Source organism: Saccharomycodes ludwigii, chromosome VI (genome assembly GCF_020623625.1).
Source record: "Saccharomycodes ludwigii strain NBRC 1722 chromosome VI, whole genome shotgun sequence".
Classification (NCBI taxonomy): Eukaryota; Fungi; Ascomycota; class Saccharomycetes; order Saccharomycodales; family Saccharomycodaceae; genus Saccharomycodes; species Saccharomycodes ludwigii.
This window is the reverse complement of record NC_060205.1, coordinates 1112400-1136394: the sequence shown is the minus strand read 5'-3', so window position 1 is coordinate 1136394 and position 23995 is coordinate 1112400. Positions and strand designations below refer to the sequence as shown.

Below are 23995 nucleotides of genomic sequence, written 5' to 3'. Positions count from 1 at the left end.
ATTTTAATAATCTCTTTTCTTTCCCAACTTTCCCTTGAAAATAAAATAAAACCAGTACTAAATACTAATATACAAAACCATCACTAAAAGGAAAACAAATCAATCAATCAGCTAATGTGTATTAGGTTGAGCGATTATAGATGTTTTAAAACATTTAACTGAGACAAACATTTAATCTACTAAGTATAGTAGTTTGTTTTGTTTTAATTTTTTTTTTTTTTTTTTTTTTTGCTTTGAATTGGAAGCATTGAAACTACAGTTTGTACAGCAAGTTTTACAATTCAAAATGATGAGATAGAGTGCATTTGGCTCGAGACGTTTTTATATGTTATGTATAATTATCTGTCGGTGTGGAAAAAACCCTAGCTACCTTAATTTTTATCGTCTGAATTTATTTTTTTTTTTTTTAGAATAGTCAAACTGCTGTACAAATACTACTTCTTTGTGTTAATTCATATTTAAAGTTGGAATTTTGTTCCTAGTCTTGTTAAAAAATTTGTGTTGCGGGTGAGTCCATGGCGAGATGCTTGGTATTCTTGAGTTTCTTTTAAAAGTATTAAAAATGGTGAGTTAAACTACTTCAAGACCAAATGAATTCTTTAAAAACATTTGTTTTCTTTGGAGGGCTCGGATTTTATGTTACAATAGCTTATAATAGCTGAGGGGGAGGGAAGGGTATGCCATGTATTCAAATTTTGTATTATCACAGTCTCGTTTCGTTTCAGACAAATAAAAAATGGATATATAGTTATAAAAAAAGAAAAGAAAGAAAAAAGAAAAAAAAAAAAAAAAAGGAAAAAAAATTCATGCCAGTAAATCACTTTCCAAATCGTCCACTAACTCACTTCTTTGGAAATTACTTGGAAGCAATTCATCCAACTTTAAAATTTTTCTCATCGCATAGGCGTCTTCTCCATCTTGGTAATATGAACTTTCCACATTTAACACTTCAAATTCCAAAGTTTTTTGATATAAATGTAAAGCAGCAAGATTACTTTTTCTTACGTGCAACGAAACTTTATCGGCATGATAAACTTCTTTTAATGCAAATAATGCTTGTCTCATTAATTTCTCAGCAATACCCATTCTTCTATACGTTCTCATGACACTTAGGGATGTTATATGCCCTGTGGCCTTATCTTCCTCCTTAGCTTCTGGATCATCGTTCATTTTAGCTAATACATAACCAACAATTTTTTCTCCACTCCTAACATATTGAGGGTCTAATTTGATATTTAAAACATCCGAAGTATTGTTGTTTGTGCCTATATCTGTAGTACTTGCAACAAATGAAGCTTCAGGCCATGATAATATATGATACATATAATATTTTAACATGTAATTTTCTGGCAAATTAGTTAGATTGGCATTTTGCATTGCCAGGATATCATCAATTGTGGCTCTTCTGATTGTTATGGGCATGTTATGTTTTATTTAGTTTTTGTTATTGGTATAGCATTACACGGTCATAACAGCAATTGCTTTGACAAATAATTTAAATAAAAATATTTTAAAAAAAAATTCATAAATTGACCTGAAAAATAAATTGAAACGTAACAAAAAAAAAAAAGAAAAAAAAAGTGTAATGAACGAGAATAACAATTCTATTTCGTACAAAGTGATTTATATATATTTTTTTTTTTTTTTTTTTTAATTTTTTTTTATTATCGCGCTTTTGAAAATGTTTTTGTATTTAAATTTCAAACTTTTCATAATCATTTAAAGAAAAAAAAACTGTCAACAAGCAACGAAGTACGAAGCATTTGGTTTTGTTTTATATAGTTCACTGTTATATACAGAAAGAAAATAGAAAAAAAAAAAAAAAAAAAAGAGCTATTCTCAATCTAAACCCCATATTTTATGTCCATAAATAAAAATACCAATAGCAGCATTTTAGGTTATGACCAAAATATTGGTCCACGCCAGACAGTTCCAATGGAAATACAAAATGATCCTTATATTATTTCACAAGTAAATAATCCAGGAAATATTTACAACTCACAACAAGTGTCTAATAGATTAATAAACTATACCACCGGCAAAAATGTTTCATTGTCTGCATTCATGTTTTTATTATCAGAAATCATCATATATACAGTACAAGGAGTACCTTCATCTTCTCCTGGTTCATTAGTGGAAGAAAAATTAAAAACATTAGGATATAGCATTGGCATTAGATTATTAGAACTCTTACAATATAGAAGTTCGTTACCTCAACCAACGAGATCCTTCTTCGGTGGCTCAAGCAGTGGTACTAGTAATAACAATACTAATAATACAGATAATAGTACTGTCAATAATATCAGTACTCTTTCCGGTAACATAACAAATAATACAAATATTTCAGGTGATTTAAGGAAATCTTCTAATGTTTCCGGTAACATATCTGTTTCTACTGCATCTAATGCCACTGCCTCGATTCCTTATTCTATAAACGGTAATTTTATATCCCTACTGGAAAACACGACAGCGCAAAATATACAAGCCATGGAAAAAAGAAGTATTAAAATTATTGAAATTTTGCAATTTTTACATGGACCAGTATGGAGGTACTGTTTTGGTAAAAATAGTGATGATCTAGTCAAGAGTAGCGAAAGAGAGAATGAGTACATGATTATAGATAATGATCCATTAATATCGCAATTGATTGCCCCACAGCATTGTAATTATTTTATATGTGGAATTATCCAAGGCGTATTAGATCATGCGTGTTTCCCAACAAAAACCATTACAGCACATATTATGCCTGATAAAGAAAATAGATTTGATAACAAAACAATATATTTGATAATTTTTGAAAGGCAGGTTATTGAACGTGAAAAGGTGTAATTTTTATTTTTTTTTGTTTTATATATGTATGTGTTTTCTTTTTTATTGTACATTTTCTAATATGAGATTTTTTTTTTTTTTTTTTTCTGAATTCTGTTTTTAAATTATTAGATTTTTGTATTAGCCTTGAAAGATTTAAAAATAAAAGTACTAATCCTTAATATCTAAAAATAAATAAAGCATTAATTGTTAAGTGCAGATTACGTAACAGGAATACTGAAATGTACAGGTTTTTATTTGATCAATTTTTTTTTTTTTTTTTGTGTCACTGTCATTTTATCAGTTTTGAATGCAACTTTTTTTTTTTTTATGTTATTTTATAATATAAAAATAGCACTGAAGAGAAAACAGAAAAATGAATATTTATTAAAAAAAAAAAAAACCATAATACTCAACAATCAAAAAAAAAAAAAATATATATATATATAAATATTATGGCACCATTAATTAATAACACTTTTCCAGAATTGCAACGTGTTACTAAAAAAAAACTTCAAAAAAACAAAAATATTGTAGCTTTAAAACCAAAATCCCATAAAAAAGAGTTGTCTTTAAAAGCATCAACCATAAAATTTACAGAATCACCTTTAAAATCTAAATCTACTAATATTATAAAAAACAAAATTCAAGAAAATGGAAATAATCATTCCAAAGAAGCAACTTCAATTAAAGATAATCCAAATAGAGATGCTAATAAATATAAAGTTACTAAAGCAAAAACAACTTACAATACAATGGACAAAGGCAAAAAAACTGGTTCAAATAATGATAGATACACTTCTTTGAAAAAATATGTTCGAACAGTTGAAGCCAACATAGAAAAAGAAAATAGTAATAATAATAATAATAAATTGTCAGAAACTAACATACAAAATAATGAAAAATATTTTTTTCACGCTGATGATTTTGGAAACAGTCACGGAGTTAGTTATGATAGCAAAAAAGAACTAAGCGTTAATGATTTCGATCAACCCCCTCAATCAACCTCAACACCAACAAACTCTGCATGCACCAATTTTTATTATACGTCAACTTCTAATACAGATATGCCAAATAATTTTATTCATAATAAAAGTGCCAAAAGCCGCTGCTATTTAGATACCCACAGCCAGCCATTGCAAATACAGTTGCACAACACAAATAGTAATACAGATAATCGTTTTCCAGGATTTGAACCCTTTGATAATCCTCATTCGCAATATTATTATGGCAAAAACAGCAATATCAAGAACATTGTACCTCTGCAATATAAAGAATTAATACCACGACCACCAGTAATAGCAGCACCAAACCAGTTATATTTAAACGCAATAAATCCTAATACCCCATGCCCAGTACGTATTGCACATCAAGAGTATAACAATGCTAATAACAGCAATAACTTAAAATTTAATAATTATGAAGATGATGAGGTAATATCTTATTATAGCAGTGGAGGAGAAGCCACAATCGATCATAGTATTTGAAAATAAAAAAAAAAAAAAAAAAAAAAAAAGTAAAGTAACACGATCCTTTTAATTAATGATACATTTTCGATTGTATCTATTTTTCCTATTATTTTCTCTCTCTTTTGCACAATTGATATAACTATTGAATCCTTATGCTCTAAGTTTCATTAGATTATGTTACTCATTTCTTAAGTATATAAAGCATTAATTTGTCCACAGAAAAAAAAAAAAAAAAAAAAAAACTCTTTCTACCCCACCCCAGAAAAAGTATATATATATATATATATATATACCGATACATGTTCGGATAATGAGCGGATTTTATATTTAAAAGAGGTTATAATAATAGTAAGACCGAGTAAAAAAAAATTATAAAAAAAATCATTTCTTTTTTTCTTTTTTTATTTTTTATTTTTTATTTTGAGAAAAGGCTTGATTGCTTTTTTCCCTTTTATTATGTTTTTATTTGCTTATTTATTTTTCCTTTTTTTTTTTTTTTTTTCTTTTTTTCTACCTGCGTTAATTCACTGCTTAAAGTGAAGTGGCAAATTGTTCTGAATTTCATCACAAAAAAAAAAAAAAAATCAAAAAAGTTTAGAGCACAAGCTTATAAAAGTATGGTTTTAACAAACAAAAATAATATCAACAAGCCTAAGGAAAGTGATATCATAACAAGTGCTAATAGTTATAAGGACTGTGCTAGTAACAATATAGCTAACTTCATTAGTCCTACTTCTATTATTACCACTGATTCACATGCAAAACATATTACTATATCTGAAGAATCAAATACTAACAAAAATGATATCAACAATAAAACCATTCCTAAAATTGAGAATGAATTTGACAGGTCAATAGCTACAGAAACACCATATTATTATCAAGTTGCAACACCAAGATCGCCTCATGAATTCACCTTTTTAGATAAACTTTCCAATAATGAGGAGCAAGAAACTTTTGATGCTGAACAGCATGCAAAGTTTCTTATTGCTAAAAGAGAAATAATGAATAATATCCATTTATATATGCTTCTAAGGTATAAAGATTGTCATAGATTGGAACAGGATATTTTACATTGTAACCAAGAGATTAATTTACTAAAAAAACTTTACTCTGTGGATATTAATGATTTAATCACATCATCGCAACGTCGTACATGTACAAATATTAACACTAATACCAATAAAAAGCCTAATTCCACAACTTTCCATAAAGCAGCTGCTAAAAAGGCGACAAAATGCATCCATAAGCCAAAGAAGGATCATAAGAAAAAACAAACTACAACAATAATGAATAGCGGTGTTATTGGAAAGACAAGTGATGGCGTAACCGTTTTTAAAAGAGTAGATGGTATATTAATAATATTAAAGTGTGAAACTTGTGGTAAAGAAGGTTTTACTTCAGCGCAAGGGATTGTAAATCATTGTAGGTTGAAACATTCAAAATTATACTCTAGCCAACCATTGGCAATTTTAAATAACCAAAAGATATTACCTATACAAAGTATGAAAATATTGGACAAGTTTAATGAATTAAACCTTGACCCACAAAAAAACTTTTTGCCTTTTGTTGCTGTTACATTACTACCACTAAATGCTACTGATTCATCGGAAGTTTTAGATTCTAAACTTGAATTAGTAAACAAGGAAGATAGCAATAACAGTGGTACTTGCGTTATATCTGCAGATACTAGCAATGCAAGCACTATTTCCACTACCGGCTCTGATGAAGTTCCTAATATTGATACTACCAATAGGGGAGCAAAAGGTATTCTGCTGGGGCATTTAAAGGAAAAATTTCCCGATAGCACAAGTCTAATTAAAGACACTGTGGAATATATCAAAGATTATGAAAATGATGCCAAAAATACTATTGAGTTAGAGAAGACTGCTGCCAATGTCACTACTGATATAAATGTTGGCTCCGGAAAATTTGAGCATAGGAAATCTGATGGTGAAAGTGTTACTATAGATCCCGATACAAAAAACACTGGTCATATTAGCGATAGTAGTAACAATGAGCGTAAGGATAGATATGGTGACAGTGCTTTACATAACTTGAGAAAGAGAAGAAGATGTTTACATTATAATTTAAGGAGCAACATCCCTTATAGATCTAAAAGATGGGACGATTACGAACTGTCATGAAAAATATGTATATAATATTATATTGTCTTATCTGTGAATATTGTTTTATAATAAAGTTTTATTGTTTTATAATTGATATATCATGATTAAGATAACTAGTCTTGCATTGTTATTAGTATTACTAATATTTGAAGGTTCCACATTCATTGTAAAAATGTTGATTTTTGATTCTTGGATTTCACGTGTTTATACATATTTTTATGGACAAAAAAAAACAATAACAAAAACTATAATAAAAAAAAAAACAAAAACAAAAAAAATGCTTGAAAGGGAAGGTTGAAGAATCATCTATAAAGAAAATTATAATTGCTTCTTTTTTTTTTTTTTTTTTTTTTTTTCATTCCTTTAATTGTTTTATAATCATGTTGATAACTTTTTTTTTAAAATTTGACAAATCTTTTTATTAATGTATAAAGTGATATAGAGAAATAACTAGAAATTACTTAAAGGAATTAGGGACCTAAGACCAATCATTTTTTTGTGACAGACCCATTATATTCAATAACAGCATAATAAATTTAAATGCTGATTCAATTTAAGGATATAAGTACTATCACTGTTTTATCACACAAAGGTAAAGCCATTGACAGACTTGCTATACGCAGATGGAAATGCACCACTACAGTTAATGAAAAAAAACAAGAAACTAGATTTAAAGTGAACTGGTATTATGCCATAGATAAACCTAAAAATAAAATTGTTACAAATTCAACAAAGTTAAACGATGAAAATTTACCCAGAAAGTTTAAAATGTTTACTAAATTCGACTCTGGTTTATTGGAGAAAAGTTATCTGAATTATATCCAAAAATTTAATAATAGTGATTTCAAAAAAAATGTTTCAGTCCATTCTGAGGAGAACATCAACAATAATATATCAAACAGTATTGAAGGCTATGGCAATGACAATAGTAATTCAACATATATGCCAGATTTATCTTTTGGTGCACAAGAACCAAATGATGAGCTCAAAGTACTAGTAAATGAAGACAATCTTTTTTTGGTAGATATTCATAATTGGGAACTTAAACCCGTTTATTGGGATGGCCCAAGTTATGAAGTCAGAAGAGGGTTATGGTTTAAAAATGACGAGTACCCAATTAATGCCAAGTCGATGATTCAGATTGAATCGCATTACCAGCATTATCTGCTGAAAAGATCAAAGGAGAATGTTAATAGTGATACAGACAACCAGTTTTATCCTGTTTATTTAAATTTGAAATATTCAAGTGATTATTTAATTAGTAAAAGCAATTTGCCATATAGCAATTTAACAGAACAAGGCTTCAAATCTTCAGAAAAGTTTAGCAAGAAAGAGCAGCAATTAATGGACCGGAATAAAGATTTAATTATTATGGAGCCTAAAAACGATAAACCGACTCATTATGTGGTATTCCTTGATGACTTAAACACTGCATATTTAATTCCATCTTCTCAAAAAGATTTATTTAAAGCACGGATTCCTTTTAATTTATTAAAATCTGGATTGATTAATGTCGGTATAACTAAAATGCAAAGAGTGAAAAAGCCTTTATTGGGTGGTAGCGCTGCTAGTACTGGAGATAATATTTTTTCTTCATCTTCTTTCACCAATAAAATGGATAGTATCTCTGATTTAATATCCTCTCAGATTACAAAAGATTGGACAAATGCTTTGTTAAGGACTACATCTGTAACATCATCTATAGGTAAAAATTATGGGCTATTGACAAAAGAGCAAAAGGAAAAACAAAAAGAAGAAGAAGAAGAAGAAGAAGAAAAAGAAGCAAATAAAGAGATAGAACTGATGAACACGCAAATGGAGCATGATTACGAAAGCGGAAAAAATGATAGATACGATGATGGGAGCAGCAGCAGCAGCAGCAGCAGCAGCGCTGGCACGACGTGTACTCAAAATAGAACTATTGATCATCTATGTTTTTGTGTTCATGGGATCGGGCAGACGTTGGGAAAGAAGTATCAGTATGTTAATTTTGCACATACGGTAAACTTACTAAGGAAGAATATGAAACAAATATATTCCACCAATGAAGCTTTGCAAAAAATAAACCGTGAGAAAGATTTTGCAGATTATAAGGAAAATTGCCGTGTTCAAGTGTTACCTATAAGCTGGAGACAAAATATTGGATTTGATACTAGCTCTGAAAAAAATCTAATCTATAAAGAATTACCATCTTTAAAGAATATCACTGTGGATGGTATAAAACCCCTTAGGAAAATTCTGGGCGATGTAGGGTTGGATATTTTGCTTTATGAAGAACTACATTATAGGAAGAAAATTTTGTATCAAGTTACAAACCAGTTAAATAACACATTTAAAATGTTTAAAAAGTATAATCCAGATTTTAATGGGAAAGTTAGTATCATAGGTCATTCTTTGGGTAGTCTTATTGTTTTTGATATATTATCTGACAAGAACAATAACACAAAATACAGATTAGATTTTGATGTTGATAATTTTTTTGCGATAGGTTCACCAATTGGTGTTTTTAAGTTGATCCAGAGAATTAAAATAGGCAACACAGATGCCGACGATGGTTCAAATATCAAGAAACATTTTGATGAATATTATGGTTATAACACCGAAGATGTTAGTACTAGTACCTTAGTTCCTCATGAGACACCCACCTGCAGGAATTTCTATAATATATTTCATTTGTGTGATCCAATAGCGTATCGTGTGGAACCGTTGATTGATATTAGGATGAGCTATATAGAACAGGAATTTATAAAATCTTCAAGCACATACCAATTGGCAGCCAAAATGTTAAAGCAGATAAGCGATACAAATATTATTGGTGCTGTTAGTGAGAACGCAAAAAGTGTTACTGGAATTGCCAAGGCCTCTGGTGTTAACAAAAGCAATGACCGTACAAAGGATTTAGGTGCTTTGAATACTAGTCATGAAGATGATGATAGGGACTCTAAATTTCGTAAGATCGGTGTTAAAATCAATGATGAAACAGGCGATTTGGAACTTGAACCATATTTATTGGCGAAGCTTTTAAAATTGAATTCTACGGGAAGAATCGATTACAGTTTTAAACCTGGATTTTTAGATGTTGACTTAATTAATGCTATCAAATCACATGTGAGTTACTTTGAAGATTTAGATGTGGCTGGTTTTTTGTTAAGGGAGATGTTGGATAGTAAAAGTACAAAAGTTAAAAACAAAAAGGTTAAGATATTTGATTTATAGTGAAAAAAAAAAAACAAAAAACGTGAAAAAAAAAACGTGAAAAATTTTTTTCGTTTTCGTTTTCGTTTTGCTTTTCTTTTCTTTTCTTTTCTTTTCTTAATTTATTAACATAATGAATTTGGAAAAAAATTATGTTAAACATTATTTTTCTTTTAAATAGAATTTTTTTGTTGAATAATAAGCAGTAAGATCGAATACGAAAAAAAAAAAAAAAAAAACATACAAAATGAGATATATTATAGAGCATATGGAACAAGGTTTTAGTGAATGGGTTACATTAGAATATGCTCAAATTATCAGGGATGTGGGTGCCACTAATTTGATTATTTCATCTTTACCAGCAAGTACTACCGAAAAAGATATACCTGATAAATTACTAGAGATGAACATACAGTGGACCACAAAACAATTGACTGAAATTACCCAAGATTTTCCTGCTTTAGAGCCCTTGAAAAATGGACGTATTTGTTTATTGGACCCAAGAGCTGAAAAAGATTTACAACCCAACGAGTCTGATGATTTTGATTATTTTGTATTTGGTGGTATTTTGGGTGACCATCCACCAAGAGATCGCACCAAAGAATTGAAAGAACAATACCCTGGTCTTTTAGTGGGCAGAAGATTGGGCGACAAGCAAATGACTACAGATACAGCAGTTAGAACCACCCAGCTGATCATTGAGGGGAAGAAACCTTTTGACAAGATTAAATTCATTGATTATCCAGAATTTAGATTTAATAAACATGAAGCCACGGAAATGCCGTTTCGCTATGTTTTAGACAATTGTAATGGCAAACCTATATTGCCACAAGGCATGTTACAATTAATCAAAAAGGACTCGGAACAAACATTGGATGATTTATTTTAGTTATATATGTAATATATATAGACAGAATGATAGGAAATAACAACCTTTACTCGGACATGTGACTTAATTTTATATGTAGTTTTAGTATATAATAGTTGCTACTACTTGCTTATAAAATATATCATGAAAACAATTTCTGTTCGTGTCAACTAATAGCAAAAAAGTTATAAAAGTGAAACGCTGTAGGTGAAGGAATAATAATATGGAGAATTGTGGAATCATTTTTTGTCTTCTTCTTTTAAAAAGGAATCAATTAATTTTTCGACATCGAATTCTTCGTTATTAGAAGATTTAGCGGTGGTGGCAGGTTGTTCTTTTTTTGTAGGAACTGGAGCTGGAGCAGAGGAACCGCTCTTTGCAAATAAAGTACCACCTATGACAGCACCGAAAGTTCCTAAAGCTAAGAAGTGTGATGGAATAGATTTACCTAATATCGTATAACTAGCAACCATGATTTATTTTTATATTTTTGTTTTTGTTTTCATTTCTTCTTTTGAGCAGGAAACTGTTATACGCAAAAGATGATATTAAATAAGCATAGAAAAGTTTAGCTATGCTCGAAGTGTGAAATACAAGAAATGTGAAGGAGGGGGGCCGGGTGCTATACCAGTAATCGTAATAAATTTACTTTGCAAAGGAAAAAAAAGAAAGACAAACTGCGCAGTGGTTTGATTACTTATTTGTACTGCAGCCAAGAAACACCTGCACACGACTGTTTCTCCCCTTTTTTTTAATTTTTTTTTATTCGGCTTTTTGATTGGTTACGATTTAATTTTTATTTTTTAACTTTTAACTTTTAACATTTCGGAAATCAAAATTCAGAAATTAGAATTGCCTTGTAGTCCGAACTGCAATGTCTGGCTACCATGCATTCGGATAATATGATACGAGTGTTTCTAATGACCCCTCTCTCACTCCACCGTCTCCACCCCCCACCCCCCTTTTTTTTTCTTTCGTTTGGAATGATTGACAAGAATTACTAACAAATAAAAATGTCATAGAATTTTCTAGATCATCTCACACTCGAATATTAAATCCAAACAAGACGAAATTTTTTATTTATTTATTTTTCCCATTTTGATTGAAACATTTAAAACCATCGTTAATCTTGTTTAAATTTTTTATTTTTTTTTAATTTTAATTTTTATTTTTATTTTTATTTTTATTTTTTATTTTCCCTTTATTCTCCCACTGTATCACTAATTCAATTTAATGTTAGTTCTGTTTTTCTATTTACTTTAAACATTTTGGTAAATAAATTTACAGGCTTGAAGGAAAAAAAAAGTAAAGAAAGAAACAAACAAAGAAATGTCTGCCCTATTGAAATCTGCCAAATCAATTGTTCCATTATTAGACCGTATTTTAGTTCAAAGAGTTAAAGCTGAAGCAAAGACTGCTTCTGGTTTGTACTTGCCAGAAAAAAATGTTCAAAAATTAAACCAGGCTATTGTTTTGGCCGTTGGTCCTGGCTTTACCGATAGTAACGGTAACAAGCACACTCCATCCCTTAAAGTTGGTGATCAAGTTTTAATTCCAGGGTTTGGTGGTTCTCCAATAAAAATAAATAACGATGAAGAAGTTATCCTATTTAGAGATGCTGAAATTTTGGCCAAAATTGAAGATCATTGAATTGAAATGAAAAGAAAGCCAAATATATATTAATATAAAGTAATGGGTCACTTTTGATATTTCTCCTGTATATACGTATGCGTATATGTATGATATGTTTTTATTATCATTATTACTATTGTTTCATATATATCTATCTATCTACCTATATATATATATATATATATATATATAAACAATTGGCTATATATGTGTACCCCAGCAGAGCTTACTGCTTAGATCTGAATCACCAAAAGACCTTTGCGTTGAAGTCGTCTAATATATTTAGCAATTCATTTAAATCTTTGCATTCTTTCATAAACCATTTTTTAGTCCCGTCATTATTGACAACTTGTGATTTGTCTAGGTATCCCTCCCATTCTAGCTTAGCTTCATTATCGGTCATGTTTACCTCCACAGTGTTAGGAGATGATGACAATAACAAAGATAAATCAAATGCATTATTGTCAAGACTGGGTTTTTTAGTTTTAGTGACATCAACGGTAAAATTTTCCCTCCACGCTATCCTATTCAATATCAACTTCTTATATTTTTTACAATTTTTTTCGAGCCCTCTTATTATAATGATTCCCTTGCCATCTTGTAATCTTAAACAGCACCCTTGTAAGTTTAGCTGCTTTGCATTCATATTAATCTTAAATCTGTGTTTAGGGTTTAATATTTTCTCAATCTTAAAAACACAACAATAGATTTCATTAGTCGACACATCACTATCATCATTAGAAGCATTTTTTTTCCTTTTTTTCGCAACGGCTTCCAAATGTCTTTGTTGGTTCATTTTTTCGTGTTCTCTTTTTCTTTCTTGTACTTGCTCTCGCACTTCCTTTTCATATAATGTTGGGTCCATAATATTAGAGTTATTTTGTATTACGTTCATCATGTTGCTCAATTTGACTTTAGGTGTTGGTTTAAGATCCATTCCCAATTTAATCCTTTCTTCTTTGACCTGTCTTTCTAATTTCCTTCTATTTCTGCGTAATTTTTTATGTTCTTTTTTAGTCAAGTAGATTTTAGTAGCAGTATTGCCGTAAGCAGTGGATGACTTATTCTTAATCAAAATAGGATGTTGAATAAACCGTATACTAGGTCTATCTGGCAATTGTTCATTTTGATATTCTTCAATATCATCATCAGAGTCCTCATCAACATCTAATGAAGAATAATCTATAAAATCTGTGTATTTACGATGTAGAATATTATCATTACTGCCACTAGGATCTATATCGGAGATAGAAAGACAACGTGTTTTTAGATAAACATTATCCCACCAATCATTTTTAGCACAGGTTTCAATGTAAGCCTTATCTATTACCATCATCGAATTTACCTCATTATCATACGTTTCATCTTTACTAGTTGAGATGTTTGATTTATAAGCTTGTTGGCTGTTGGTAAGAGCTTTTTGTTTTTCCGTCAAAAGTGTCGTTAGTTCACCAGGTTTAGTATAAAATTTATTCCCTAATAACCGTTTAGTATGATTATTTTTCGGTAGTTTATTATCAGTATATTCATTAGAGGTGCTAGTATCATTATAATTGCTTAAGTAATAATTATCAGAACCATTATCTTTTCTTTTCTTTTCCCCCTCTCTATCATTTTTATAGTCAACATTTTTCTTTTGAAATTCCCTTTTGATTAAATTTAAATTTGAGCTAAATAAGGCAGAATGTAGTTCAGTGTTTAGCCCTTTACCCTTTTCTTCAGAAAAATATGAAGAATTGTTTTCATTTTTGTCATTAGCATGTGTATGGTATGCCATTTTTTTTATTTTTAATCCACTTGTAACAACATATGCATATGATTTTCTTTTTCTCTTTATTTGGCTATAAAATATTGATTATGAAATATTGGTAATGCTAATAATTTAAAATCCTTTTAGCTTAAAGAGTTCAAAAATATATATAAATATATAATAAAATTTACGTTGCTTTTTTCCACCTTTTCAAAAGATGAAAAAAAAAAAAAAAAAAATATATATATATACGCAAATTATTATTAATAGTAAAATAAACTCATTAATTTACCCCCACAAGCAAAATTATCTTACACTTATACAAAATTAGATTTAAAAATATGGCCAATATAATGCTAACAAGGTAAAATAAAATACATTATATATATCGGTCGATAATATAGAAAACAAACAAACTATATATATATATATATATATATATTATCACTACTTAAATAAACCGAAAAAGAAACCTCTTTTCTTTTTCTTCTTACCTTCATTTTCAGTAGAAGTCTTCTTACTGCTACTACTACTACTGTCAAGTCTTCTTACACCACTTTTATCAGTAGAGTGTCTTGTATGTGTAAAAGCTGCAGAACTTCCATTTTTCAATTTAGATGCACTGATAGTATTATACTTTCGTAGTCCAACACCCATTTCAGCATTAGTACTACTGCCCGAATTGCTATTATTACTATTAAAACTTGTACTACTACTGCCAGACTTCATACTAGAATGAGATATAGATTTATACAATTTCCCACTGGAGTCTCTAATATGACCATCATAAGTTACAACTTTAGTTAATTTGTTGTCATTATTTGAATCACAATCTGAAGTAGCAACATGATGATGATGGTGATGGTGCATGGTACCAGAAGTAGATCTGGATGGTGCACTTGATAAGGCGCCATGTGCAGTCCTGATTTTAGCCGGCTCCGGGCCAAATTTAATTTTCGTGGGCCTTGTTGAAGAGGTAGGTGTTTGTACATCAGAATAGGAACTTGGGGTGGTAATAATTTTGGGAAGCCCCAAATTATTAGCCGCATTTGTATTGGAAGATGACACAACAATATCACTATTATTTGATTTGCTACGACGATGTGACCTCTTCTTTTTTGACTTGGAAGCATTGGAATTGCTACTAATGTCATCATCATCCAAGACATCTAGCATTGACTTTTTTGAAGAGGTGCTAGGCCTCAAATTGTTTGATCCCTTACCAGTAATAACTTTCTGTAATTTATTAAAAGTATCATTATGTGAATTGATCTTATCTAAATTTTCAGTAAACTTAATCGATTCGTCAATGATAGTATCAATCTTCAGTAATGTTTTCTTTTCTTCCGAAATTGCAGTGTTTGAATCGATATTTTGATTTATTCTATCTAACTCATCTTTATACGACTGTAACATTTTTTGTAACTTATTTATCGATGTATCAGTAGAAGTTGACGGTTTGGAATCATCCCCCCCAGTAAAATTAATACTCGAATTGTTGCCAGCTGTTTTTCCTTTCACTTGGTCTTCAGTGCCCTCCATTTTAGCTATATTTTTACCTCTATGTTGTGATAGTTCTTCCTCACTATCTGCATCACTGTCGCCTAAACTATCATCGTTGTAGATGTCATCAGACCCATTAAGGCTATCGCTAGCATCAGCAATCATACCACTATCACCTGTGGAACTATTCGTGATTGTCCCGGTGGCAATGGTAGATACTTTCGAAAGATTGTCATTGCTGTGACACGATTTCATAAATGGCATCGGAGGTTTGGTACTAACCTCATTTAATTCCACTGGTGCTGACTTGGGTGTACCAGGTTTTTTAGAAATCATGATAGGATCACCCTTGCTTTTCATCCATTGAGCTTGTTGTACTTTAACGAAATTTTTCATCAAAGAATGCTCAAAATAGTTTAATTTATAGGCTGGGACAATACCAACTGGGACAGGGAAATATTGAATCAATCTATCAGACACAAATGGACCGTTCCATTTTACTAGGGTTTCGTTGCTTCTCCACTTCGTAGAAGAACTAAATACTAAATGCGGATAGTAAGCGTTCAGGGCATCAACAATTATTTTACAAAATGAACCAATCACTATATCGACCGTTATTTTGACAATTTTATCTTGTGGCAGTAAAAATATAGCATATTCCATAACATCATCCAAAGCCTTCTTTACATCGGCAAATTGGTAGCCATCACACCACTCAACAAATTCTTCATGCTGTCTTGCATTATTTTCAGGCAATTCGTCATTGGACATATACCTACGCAATCTTGAGACTGACCTGGACCTAGACCTTGAATAGTGTGCAGTTGCCGCTTTATTATTATTATTTAATGCTCTCGTCGACTTTCTAGCCCTATTAATGTCTGTTGTGCTCGTTTTTCTTGATTGGTTTCTACTTTTGCTTCTACTTCTGCTTCTACTTCTACTTCTACTCCTGTTTCTTTTATTTAATGGCAAATTAGCAATAATAATAATATGGTCACCATCATTAACTACTTCTCTTAAGACCCAGTCTAGTGTAACCCATGTATGTCTTCTACCGCTTATATGGACCATTATACATCTTGGACCACTAACATACCCACTGAGTCTTTGATTAATAGATTTTAATTTTCTTAGTTCTTTACTTTCACCGCTTTCTTGCAACAGTTTTTTACTCAATCTTCCCCTCATACTAGGTAATGGACCTTTATTCAATACAATATTTGGATACATGTGTTTTTTTGGTGTTACACAAGAAGAATCCCCGCCATTTTTTTTTTCTCCTTCTGGATCATCGTAACGATAGTTTTTAATATATGCATCGTAGTCTTTATGAGCTTTTGTTACGACTAAGGCATTATTTAAAATGGTAGGTGTCGAAGGATAGTCCTTTCTGTAAATCCTACCATCTTTACCTAAAACGAGTTTGGAATTCAATACTGCATCAACAACAGATATATTTTGCATACCCGGCGGCATTGGAGAGCCTCCTCTACGTGTACGATGATTATTTTGCAGACTAAAATAATCGTAATTTCCAATATCATCATCATTTCCGTCATATTCGTCGTCATAATAATCATCTTCACTATAATTCAGATCGTCGTCGTCATTATTATTATCATCATCATCACCAGCATAATCGTTATCATCAACATCGCTGAAAGCTGTATTTGAATTTAAACGAAATTCACCACAAACACCGTCAATTGGTACAGTATCAAATGAGACTCTTGGACTATAATTGCTGGATTTACTTAGACTAATATTTGAAATAATACCAGTGTGAGTAGTGTTAGAGTCTGTCTCGCTGTTGCTTTCATTTGTAGATCTAATAATTGAGGGAGAACTAGGAGTAAAATTTATCTTTTTATATATATCTCTTGGTTCTCCGTAAACAGCATCGTCATCTGATTCATCGTATTCATTTAAATTTAAAAAATCTTTATTATTTTTCAAATCAGTCATTATTATTTTAGGGAAAAGAATTTTTTTTTTTTTTATATTTTTGTATATGATGCTTTTTGTTTTTCTTTTTGTTTTTCTTTTTCTTTTTTTTTTTAGTTTATAATAAGTGGTATATATATATATATATATAATTGTTATCGTATATTATTAAAAGGGAATTATTCGCTATAGTTTATTATTTGTTATAATTTATTATGTAAAATTAGAAAGTTGGTTTATTTTTGTTTATTTTTGTTTATTTTTGTTTATTTTTGTTTAGTTTTGCAGTAATTTTTTTTTTAATTTTTTTTTAAATTTTAAATTTTATTTTTGGTGATAAGAAAAACAGTAAAAGGAGTGGTGGGCCCTGTAGTTTCTACCAGTGGCTCTTCCCTTTGCCTCTCCCCTTTGCCTCTCCCCTTTGCCTCTCCCCACTGGGATTTTGGTCCCCCTTTGAATCCCTATTTGCCATTCCCATTAAAAAATTAACAAATATATTCTTTTCTCTACCCCGCATTCTTTTTCAGCTGGTAAGTTAAAAACTTGAGTTTTTCTTTCTTTTCCCACTGCTGCCTTCCCCCCCCCCGCTTTGAATCTTGTTTATTTTTAGAAAGAAAGTTTTCTTTTCTGTGTATCTTCAACCTATAAAACTACCACCACCACCACCCCCTTTTTTTTTTTTTTTTTTTTTGTTGTGTTGCTAAGCCAAAATAAATAAATATATCCAAATTACCCGCACTCACCCAAATCATTCTCTTCTCCCCCCCCTTCAAATTTGTAACTTACTTAGCCACAGTATAACCTCATTTATTTTAATACAATCTTTACAACTAATCGTTATAACATCTATATCTGACTTGAGTTCTATAACTTTTGCATTCCCATCTTCATAATATAACCGTCTATTCTGAATATCCAACCCTAATTGTTTACATAATATACCTGTATTCTCTAAATAATACATTGTATCCTCATTTATCACATAGTTCACTATTTTATTGTAATAATCTCTCTCATCATGTATTATATTGGTTCCAGTAGAATTAATACTCAATGCACTAACACTACTGCTTACAATACCAGGTTCATCTGAGATAATGTACATGTTGTTTTTTGAATTTTTCCTTAAAAGAATAGATTTATGAGAAAACATTTGTGTCGAACTGGTACAACCATTGTCTGTATAACTAGCACTTCCGTTGAAATTGTCAATTTTATTACCTATTATCAAAATAGGTATCTTTTTATCTACTGTCCTACTACTTCTTTGTTGTTCTTGTTCCAAGAATATTAAATTTTCTTGAAAACTTTTCTTTGTTTGATCCCATTTAATAAAATCGCTTATATCTAAAACATATATTATTACATCTATTTTATTTGAGTGATTTTTGATAAAATATGTTTTCCAAGAAGATTCCAATCGCTTTTGCCCGCTAAAGTCCAAAAATTGGAAAATATGCTTTTCATCACCAATCTGTATTTTACCACTTTTCAATGGGTGCTTAATATTGTTATTTGGTATAGTATTTACATCATAAATTGGATGTTTGTTGTTTCTACCTTGATTACTTAGCATATTTATTATAGTAGTTTTACCACTTCCCTGTAATCCTAACATTAATACGGTTAATTCATTTCTAATAAATAAATAATGTAAAAGGTTCGAAAAATAAATAGAGGAATAAAAAAGTGGTTGGATACAACAGCATTGATTTATACTATCGTGTTCCTCATTATTTGTATCATTCATCTTATCGTTGTCTGTTTCAATTAAACGACACATTTTTTTTCTTTTTTTTTTTTTGATACATATATATATATATATATATATATATGATATCAAATAGTATTGTTTGCAATGTTATAAATCTACAATAATATAAGATGTTTTCCTTTTAGTTGTCAACGGTATACGTTATTTATGTGTCTTGTCTATAAATTGATAAACAAATTTATTATTAATTTTTAAAAATAATAATTAAAGAAAAAAAGAAGCGATAAAAAAGCGATAAAAAAAAAAAAAAAGACAATACAAATAAATTTAATCTTGTTCATTATCTTAGTGCATTTTGTATATTTGTTTTGATGCAGTAATTTTCTTTTCCCTCTTTTTATTACATCAAGTAATTAAGTTAAATGCAATACTAAATTTTATTATACTTTTTTTTTTTTTTTTTTTACAAATATTATATATTATCTTTCTTTCATTTTATTTCCTTTTTAACCGTTTTTGCTGTTGCTTCTTTTCCTTGATAACTTCATTGAATCTTCTTATAACACCATATCCTTCTAACAATCCGAAAAACCACCACTCCACTAAATAATCTGTTGGAACACGATAGAACGTCAACTTAGGTTTTAATAATATATATATTTCTAAAAAGTGTGTAAAAATAGCAGCCAATTGGATTCCTATTAGTATCTTGGGTTGGAAAAGATTTTGAGACAGAAATACAATTATAGGTAACTCAGACTTTTTCAATAAATCCTGTAACGGCAATAGCCAAATATAGCTCATTGTTGGAAGAAATACCAATATAATTATTAATATATCTAAAAAACTCGTAGGATATCTCATTTCATTTATTTGGATATGTGATAAATTTCTTTTTTTAGCAGCTACTTCAGCCATTTCAATCAATTTATCTTGTACTTCTGCATAATTCAAACATTTTCTGGTGCCTTGATCAAATTTAATAATTTCAAATAAATCTTCATCATCTTGTAATTGGAAATCCTTTAAGTAGCTAATTGTGATTGAATCTAAATCACAATCAACTAATCTAAGCTGACGAATCGGTAACTTTTCGTCGACTGTACCATAAACATAGATGTAATCGTGCAAAGATGCCCTATAATTTTTATTGATATGTCTTATTACACTTTCACGAGTACTCATTTTGTATGAAGCGATCAAACTTATTTTTATTATCAAGTTCTATTATTCTGATGAGTTGTGACTTTTAATTTGAAAAGAGATGTTTTTTTTTTTCTTGTTGGATGGTAAGATTGAGGAGGGGGTAAAGCAATGAAAGATGACTTAATGGAATAAAAAAAAGAAAGAAAGAAGAGAAAGGAAAAGGAAAACAAAGAATAACAAAATAAATAAAAAAGAAGAAACAAAAAAAAAAGCAGTAGAAGCAAATGCTAACCACTTTCCAAATAAAATACTTTTTTTATTACTATTTTCATAATTGTTTTACTTTCTCAACAAAAAAAAGAAAAAGGAAAAATAAAAAAAATGGAAAAAAAAACAAAAAAAAAAAAAACATGGTAAATAGTTAATTAAACGAGATTTGTTAGTGACATTGTCATATTTTATTATGTCCTTTTGTTTTTTTTTTTTTTTTTTTTTTTTAATTTAATTTTCTCTCTTTTTTTTTCTTGTTGTAAAATTAAAATAAAATTAAAAACTACAAGCAGTCCGTGAACGATCGGATTACCATACCGGACAAGTAGCCATTGAAGGAAAAGAAAAACAACAACAAGAGAAACGGTGGCAAACAAAGGCCCGCACCTACGTGGTCCTGCCCCTTCGTTTTCTCTCCCCTGCCCGTTCCCTCTAAAATAAATAAATAAAAAAAAAATTATATGTTCATATTTATTCCTTTCCATTTATTGATATTTTACCTACAAATTAATCACACCAGAAACAATAAACAAAAACAAAAAAAGAAAAGAAAAGGAAAGGAAAAAAAAGTATATATCCGTATATTTATATTATTACCACCTCCCCCCCCCTCCTCCAAGTATCCATATAATGAGTAATAACACTATTAGTGAAAATCAACAACCAATAATATCGGACACCAATGCTACCAACACTAGCGACCGATCTAGTAGCAATGGTTCTCACCACCATCACCACCATCATCATCACCATCATAGTAGTACCACTACCACCAACAGTAGTCCTACAACCAGTAAAAGTAACGGGACTCATCATCACCATCACCATCACCATCGTCAAAGCAGTAACCATAATTCCCATAAACCATCCAACGGTAGTACCAGTACCATTTCTCAGAGGATCGGGAAATACCAAATTATCAAAACGTTGGGCGAAGGTTCTTTTGGTAAAGTCAAATTAGCTTATCACATCACTACAAACCAAAAGGTTGCTTTGAAAATCATCAATAAAAAGGTTTTGGCCAAGAGCGATATGCAAGGCCGTATAGAACGTGAAATTTCCTATTTGAGATTACTAAGACATCCACATATTATCAAATTGTACGACGTCATCAAGAGTAAAGAAGAAATTATCATGGTTATAGAATATGCCAGCAACGAATTGTTTGATTATATTGTCCAAAGGGATAAGATGAGCGAGCAGGAAGCCCGTAGGTTTTTCCAACAGATTATTAGTGCTGTAGAGTACTGTCACAGACACAAGATTGTCCATAGAGATTTAAAACCAGAAAACTTGCTATTGGACGATAATTTGAACGTTAAAATTGCAGATTTTGGGTTATCCAACATTATGACTGATGGTAACTTTTTGAAAACTTCTTGTGGGTCTCCCAATTACGCTGCTCCAGAAGTTATTAGTGGTAAATTGTATGCAGGTCCTGAAGTCGATGTTTGGTCATGCGGTGTCATCTTATACGTTATGTTATGTCGCCGTTTGCCCTTTGATGATGAAAGTATTCCAGTACTATTTAAAAACATTAGCAATGGTGTTTACACTTTGCCCAAATTCTTAAGTCCAGGGGCATCCAATTTAATAAAAAGAATGTTAATCGTTAACCCATTAAATAGAATTACCATTCATGAAATATTCCAAGACGAGTGGTTTAAAGTGGATTTGCCTGAATATTTGCTACCACCAGATTTAAAAGGAAGTGCCGTCGCTGATAGTGATGATAAGCAGCAAGAAGATAAGCAGTCCAACAAAGATGCTAAAGAAGGTTCACAGCACGAAGAGGAAATTAACGATGGTATGGTTAATATGCTAGCTTCTACGATGGGCTACGAGAAAAACGAAATTTATGATGCTCTAGAATCTGGCAATAATACACCTGCTTATAACGAAATCAGAGATGCGTATCTATTGATTAAAGAAAACCAGAAGTTCATCGAGGATTTGAAAAACAATAACAATAATGATTTTAAAAACAATGAGTTTGAAACTTTCTTGTCTCAATCACCACCGGTGTATGATCAATCATCAAGCTCATTTTTAAGTTCACCCCCATCTACAACAACAAATGAAAGCAACGAGACTAAACACCACCGTATTATGAAACCATCTAATACTTCCAATTATTATCCATCATCCTTTAATAACGATGTGGGTCCAGATGAAACAAGTACTATTGCGATCTTACCCAGTTCGCTACCACAAATACATAGAGCTAATATGATGCAACAAGGATCACGAGCAGCCATGAAAATAACACCTTTAAATAACAAAAAATCAAAAACCAAGTGGCATTTTGGTATCAGATCTAGGTCCTATCCATTGGATGTAATGGGTGAAATTTATATCGCCTTGAAAAACTTGGGAGCAGAATGGGCAAAACCCAGTGAAGAAGATCTATGGACTATTAAAGTAAGATGGAGATATGATACTGGGTCCCTTGATCAACAAAGGAAAATACCAGACTTGATGAGAATGGTTATTCAATTATTTCAGATTGAGCCTAACAATTATTTAGTTGACTTTAAATTTGACGGATGGGAAACTAGTAATGGTGAAGAAGGGAGCAGCAACAGTAGCAGTACCGAGGAAGAGATGAGTACTTTTTCTGCTTACCCTTTTTTGCATTTAACTACTAGATTGATTATGGAATTGGCTGTCAATAGCCAAAGCTGATAAAAGGAGAGGTATAATTTTTATTTTATTTTATTTTATTTTATTTTTGTTTCAATAGATAATATATGGTACGTGGAACGTATATATTTTTATTACTATCCTTATTATTATTTTCTCTATATAAAAATTTAGTTTATTTTGTTATGTTTATATAGATATGCTAACTTCCAACAATTATTTTTATATTATTTTCTTTTTCGGAACACTCTTTTATAATTCGTTAGATTATCGAAGTTTTCCCTTTATAGATATTTATTTTTATTTAATTTACTCGTCGCTGTCATTAGTTAAAGAAATATATTCATGCAGGACTTGTGTGCAAAAATAATTCAAGGGAGAAATCATTTGTCCGTTGCGCACCGAGGACAGAAACTAAGTCCGACAATATATTTTTTTTTCTTTTTCTTTTTTTTTTTAATATTTTATTCTCCATTTTTCACCTTTTTTGTTTTTTTTTTTTTTTTTTTTCTTTATATCAAGTTTTTTTTCTCTTTTTTTTTCTCTTAGCGAATGTGCTTTGCTTCACGTTTTGTGTATCATTTTTACCAATTTTTTTTTTTCCTGAATTTTTAAATTCTTTTAGAAAAAAATTTTTTTTTTTTTTTGCCTCTTTAAAAATTACACAACCAGGTAAAATACAATAAACCTCCTAAAAACACATATAACATAAGTTAAATTTGGAGCTATCCACAAGAAAATTATCTTATTGAATTGCTGAAATTTTTTACTTTCTATTGCTACCAATAACTTTTATGTATCCAGATAATTAGTAAATAAAGCGTCTTTTATTCAGAATATATGTATATGTATATGTATAGGGAAATATAATAACAACGTTATAATCTGTAATATAAGCCAAAAAAAAAAAAGAAAAAAAAA

General features: G+C 30.2%; 13 protein-coding genes and 1 non-coding gene across 14 annotated transcripts; 8 read left to right on the top strand and 6 right to left on the bottom strand.

The window, feature by feature from the left end:
- Positions 1-266: 266 nt before the first annotated feature.
- Positions 267-391, top strand: SCDLUD_004901. Its single transcript, XR_006829238.1, has one exon. It is a non-coding gene; the product is annotated as a snR13 (small nucleolar RNA).
- Positions 392-804: 413 nt separating this feature from the next.
- ARD1 (peptide alpha-N-acetyltransferase complex A subunit ARD1) lies at positions 805-1422 on the bottom strand (the record flags this gene model as incomplete). The annotated part of the gene is made up of 1 exon (XM_046079751.1): positions 805-1422. The coding sequence occupies one exon, from the start codon at positions 1420-1422 to the stop codon at positions 805-807; it is 618 nt and encodes a 205-aa protein (XP_045933390.1).
- A 438-nt stretch (positions 1423-1860) lies between these two features.
- On the top strand, positions 1861-2829 carry TRS31 (TRAPP subunit TRS31; the record flags this gene model as incomplete). Its single annotated transcript, XM_046079750.1, has 1 exon — positions 1861-2829. One exon carries the CDS (start codon positions 1861-1863, stop codon positions 2827-2829), a length of 969 nt encoding a protein of 322 aa, XP_045933389.1.
- Positions 2830-3263: 434 nt separating this feature from the next.
- SCDLUD_004898 (uncharacterized protein) lies at positions 3264-4295 on the top strand (the record flags this gene model as incomplete). Its single annotated transcript, XM_046076796.1, has 1 exon — positions 3264-4295. One exon carries the CDS (start codon positions 3264-3266, stop codon positions 4293-4295), a length of 1032 nt encoding a protein of 343 aa, XP_045933388.1.
- A 599-nt stretch (positions 4296-4894) lies between these two features.
- Positions 4895-6424, top strand: AHC1 (Ahc1p; the record flags this gene model as incomplete). Its single annotated transcript, XM_046079749.1, has 1 exon — positions 4895-6424. One exon carries the CDS (start codon positions 4895-4897, stop codon positions 6422-6424), a length of 1530 nt encoding a protein of 509 aa, XP_045933387.1.
- A 522-nt stretch (positions 6425-6946) lies between these two features.
- On the top strand, positions 6947-9622 carry DDL1 (putative carboxylic ester hydrolase; the record flags this gene model as incomplete). Its single annotated transcript, XM_046079748.1, has 1 exon — positions 6947-9622. The coding sequence occupies one exon, from the start codon at positions 6947-6949 to the stop codon at positions 9620-9622; it is 2676 nt and encodes an 891-aa protein (XP_045933386.1).
- A 226-nt stretch (positions 9623-9848) lies between these two features.
- SFM1 (protein-arginine N-methyltransferase SFM1) lies at positions 9849-10490 on the top strand (the record flags this gene model as incomplete). The annotated part of the gene is made up of 1 exon (XM_046079747.1): positions 9849-10490. One exon carries the CDS (start codon positions 9849-9851, stop codon positions 10488-10490), a length of 642 nt encoding a protein of 213 aa, XP_045933385.1.
- Positions 10491-10708: 218 nt separating this feature from the next.
- SCDLUD_004894 (ATP19 family protein) lies at positions 10709-10942 on the bottom strand (the record flags this gene model as incomplete). The annotated part of the gene is made up of 1 exon (XM_046079746.1): positions 10709-10942. One exon carries the CDS (start codon positions 10940-10942, stop codon positions 10709-10711), a length of 234 nt encoding a protein of 77 aa, XP_045933384.1.
- An 856-nt stretch (positions 10943-11798) lies between these two features.
- Positions 11799-12119, top strand: HSP10 (Hsp10p; the record flags this gene model as incomplete). Its single annotated transcript, XM_046079745.1, has 1 exon — positions 11799-12119. The coding sequence occupies one exon, from the start codon at positions 11799-11801 to the stop codon at positions 12117-12119; it is 321 nt and encodes a 106-aa protein (XP_045933383.1).
- A 226-nt stretch (positions 12120-12345) lies between these two features.
- PRP3 (U4/U6-U5 snRNP complex subunit PRP3) lies at positions 12346-13878 on the bottom strand (the record flags this gene model as incomplete). Its single annotated transcript, XM_046079744.1, has 1 exon — positions 12346-13878. One exon carries the CDS (start codon positions 13876-13878, stop codon positions 12346-12348), a length of 1533 nt encoding a protein of 510 aa, XP_045933382.1.
- Positions 13879-14298: 420 nt separating this feature from the next.
- On the bottom strand, positions 14299-17322 carry SCDLUD_004891 (uncharacterized protein; the record flags this gene model as incomplete). The annotated part of the gene is made up of 1 exon (XM_046079743.1): positions 14299-17322. The coding sequence occupies one exon, from the start codon at positions 17320-17322 to the stop codon at positions 14299-14301; it is 3024 nt and encodes a 1007-aa protein (XP_045933381.1).
- Positions 17323-18070: 748 nt separating this feature from the next.
- Positions 18071-19051, bottom strand: SCDLUD_004890 (uncharacterized protein; the record flags this gene model as incomplete). The annotated part of the gene is made up of 1 exon (XM_046079742.1): positions 18071-19051. One exon carries the CDS (start codon positions 19049-19051, stop codon positions 18071-18073), a length of 981 nt encoding a protein of 326 aa, XP_045933380.1.
- A 459-nt stretch (positions 19052-19510) lies between these two features.
- Positions 19511-20200, bottom strand: SCDLUD_004889 (uncharacterized protein; the record flags this gene model as incomplete). The annotated part of the gene is made up of 1 exon (XM_046079741.1): positions 19511-20200. The coding sequence occupies one exon, from the start codon at positions 20198-20200 to the stop codon at positions 19511-19513; it is 690 nt and encodes a 229-aa protein (XP_045933379.1).
- An 861-nt stretch (positions 20201-21061) lies between these two features.
- On the top strand, positions 21062-23116 carry SNF1 (AMP-activated serine/threonine-protein kinase catalytic subunit SNF1; the record flags this gene model as incomplete). Its single annotated transcript, XM_046079740.1, has 1 exon — positions 21062-23116. One exon carries the CDS (start codon positions 21062-21064, stop codon positions 23114-23116), a length of 2055 nt encoding a protein of 684 aa, XP_045933378.1.
- Between the last annotated feature and the right edge of the window lie 879 nt (positions 23117-23995).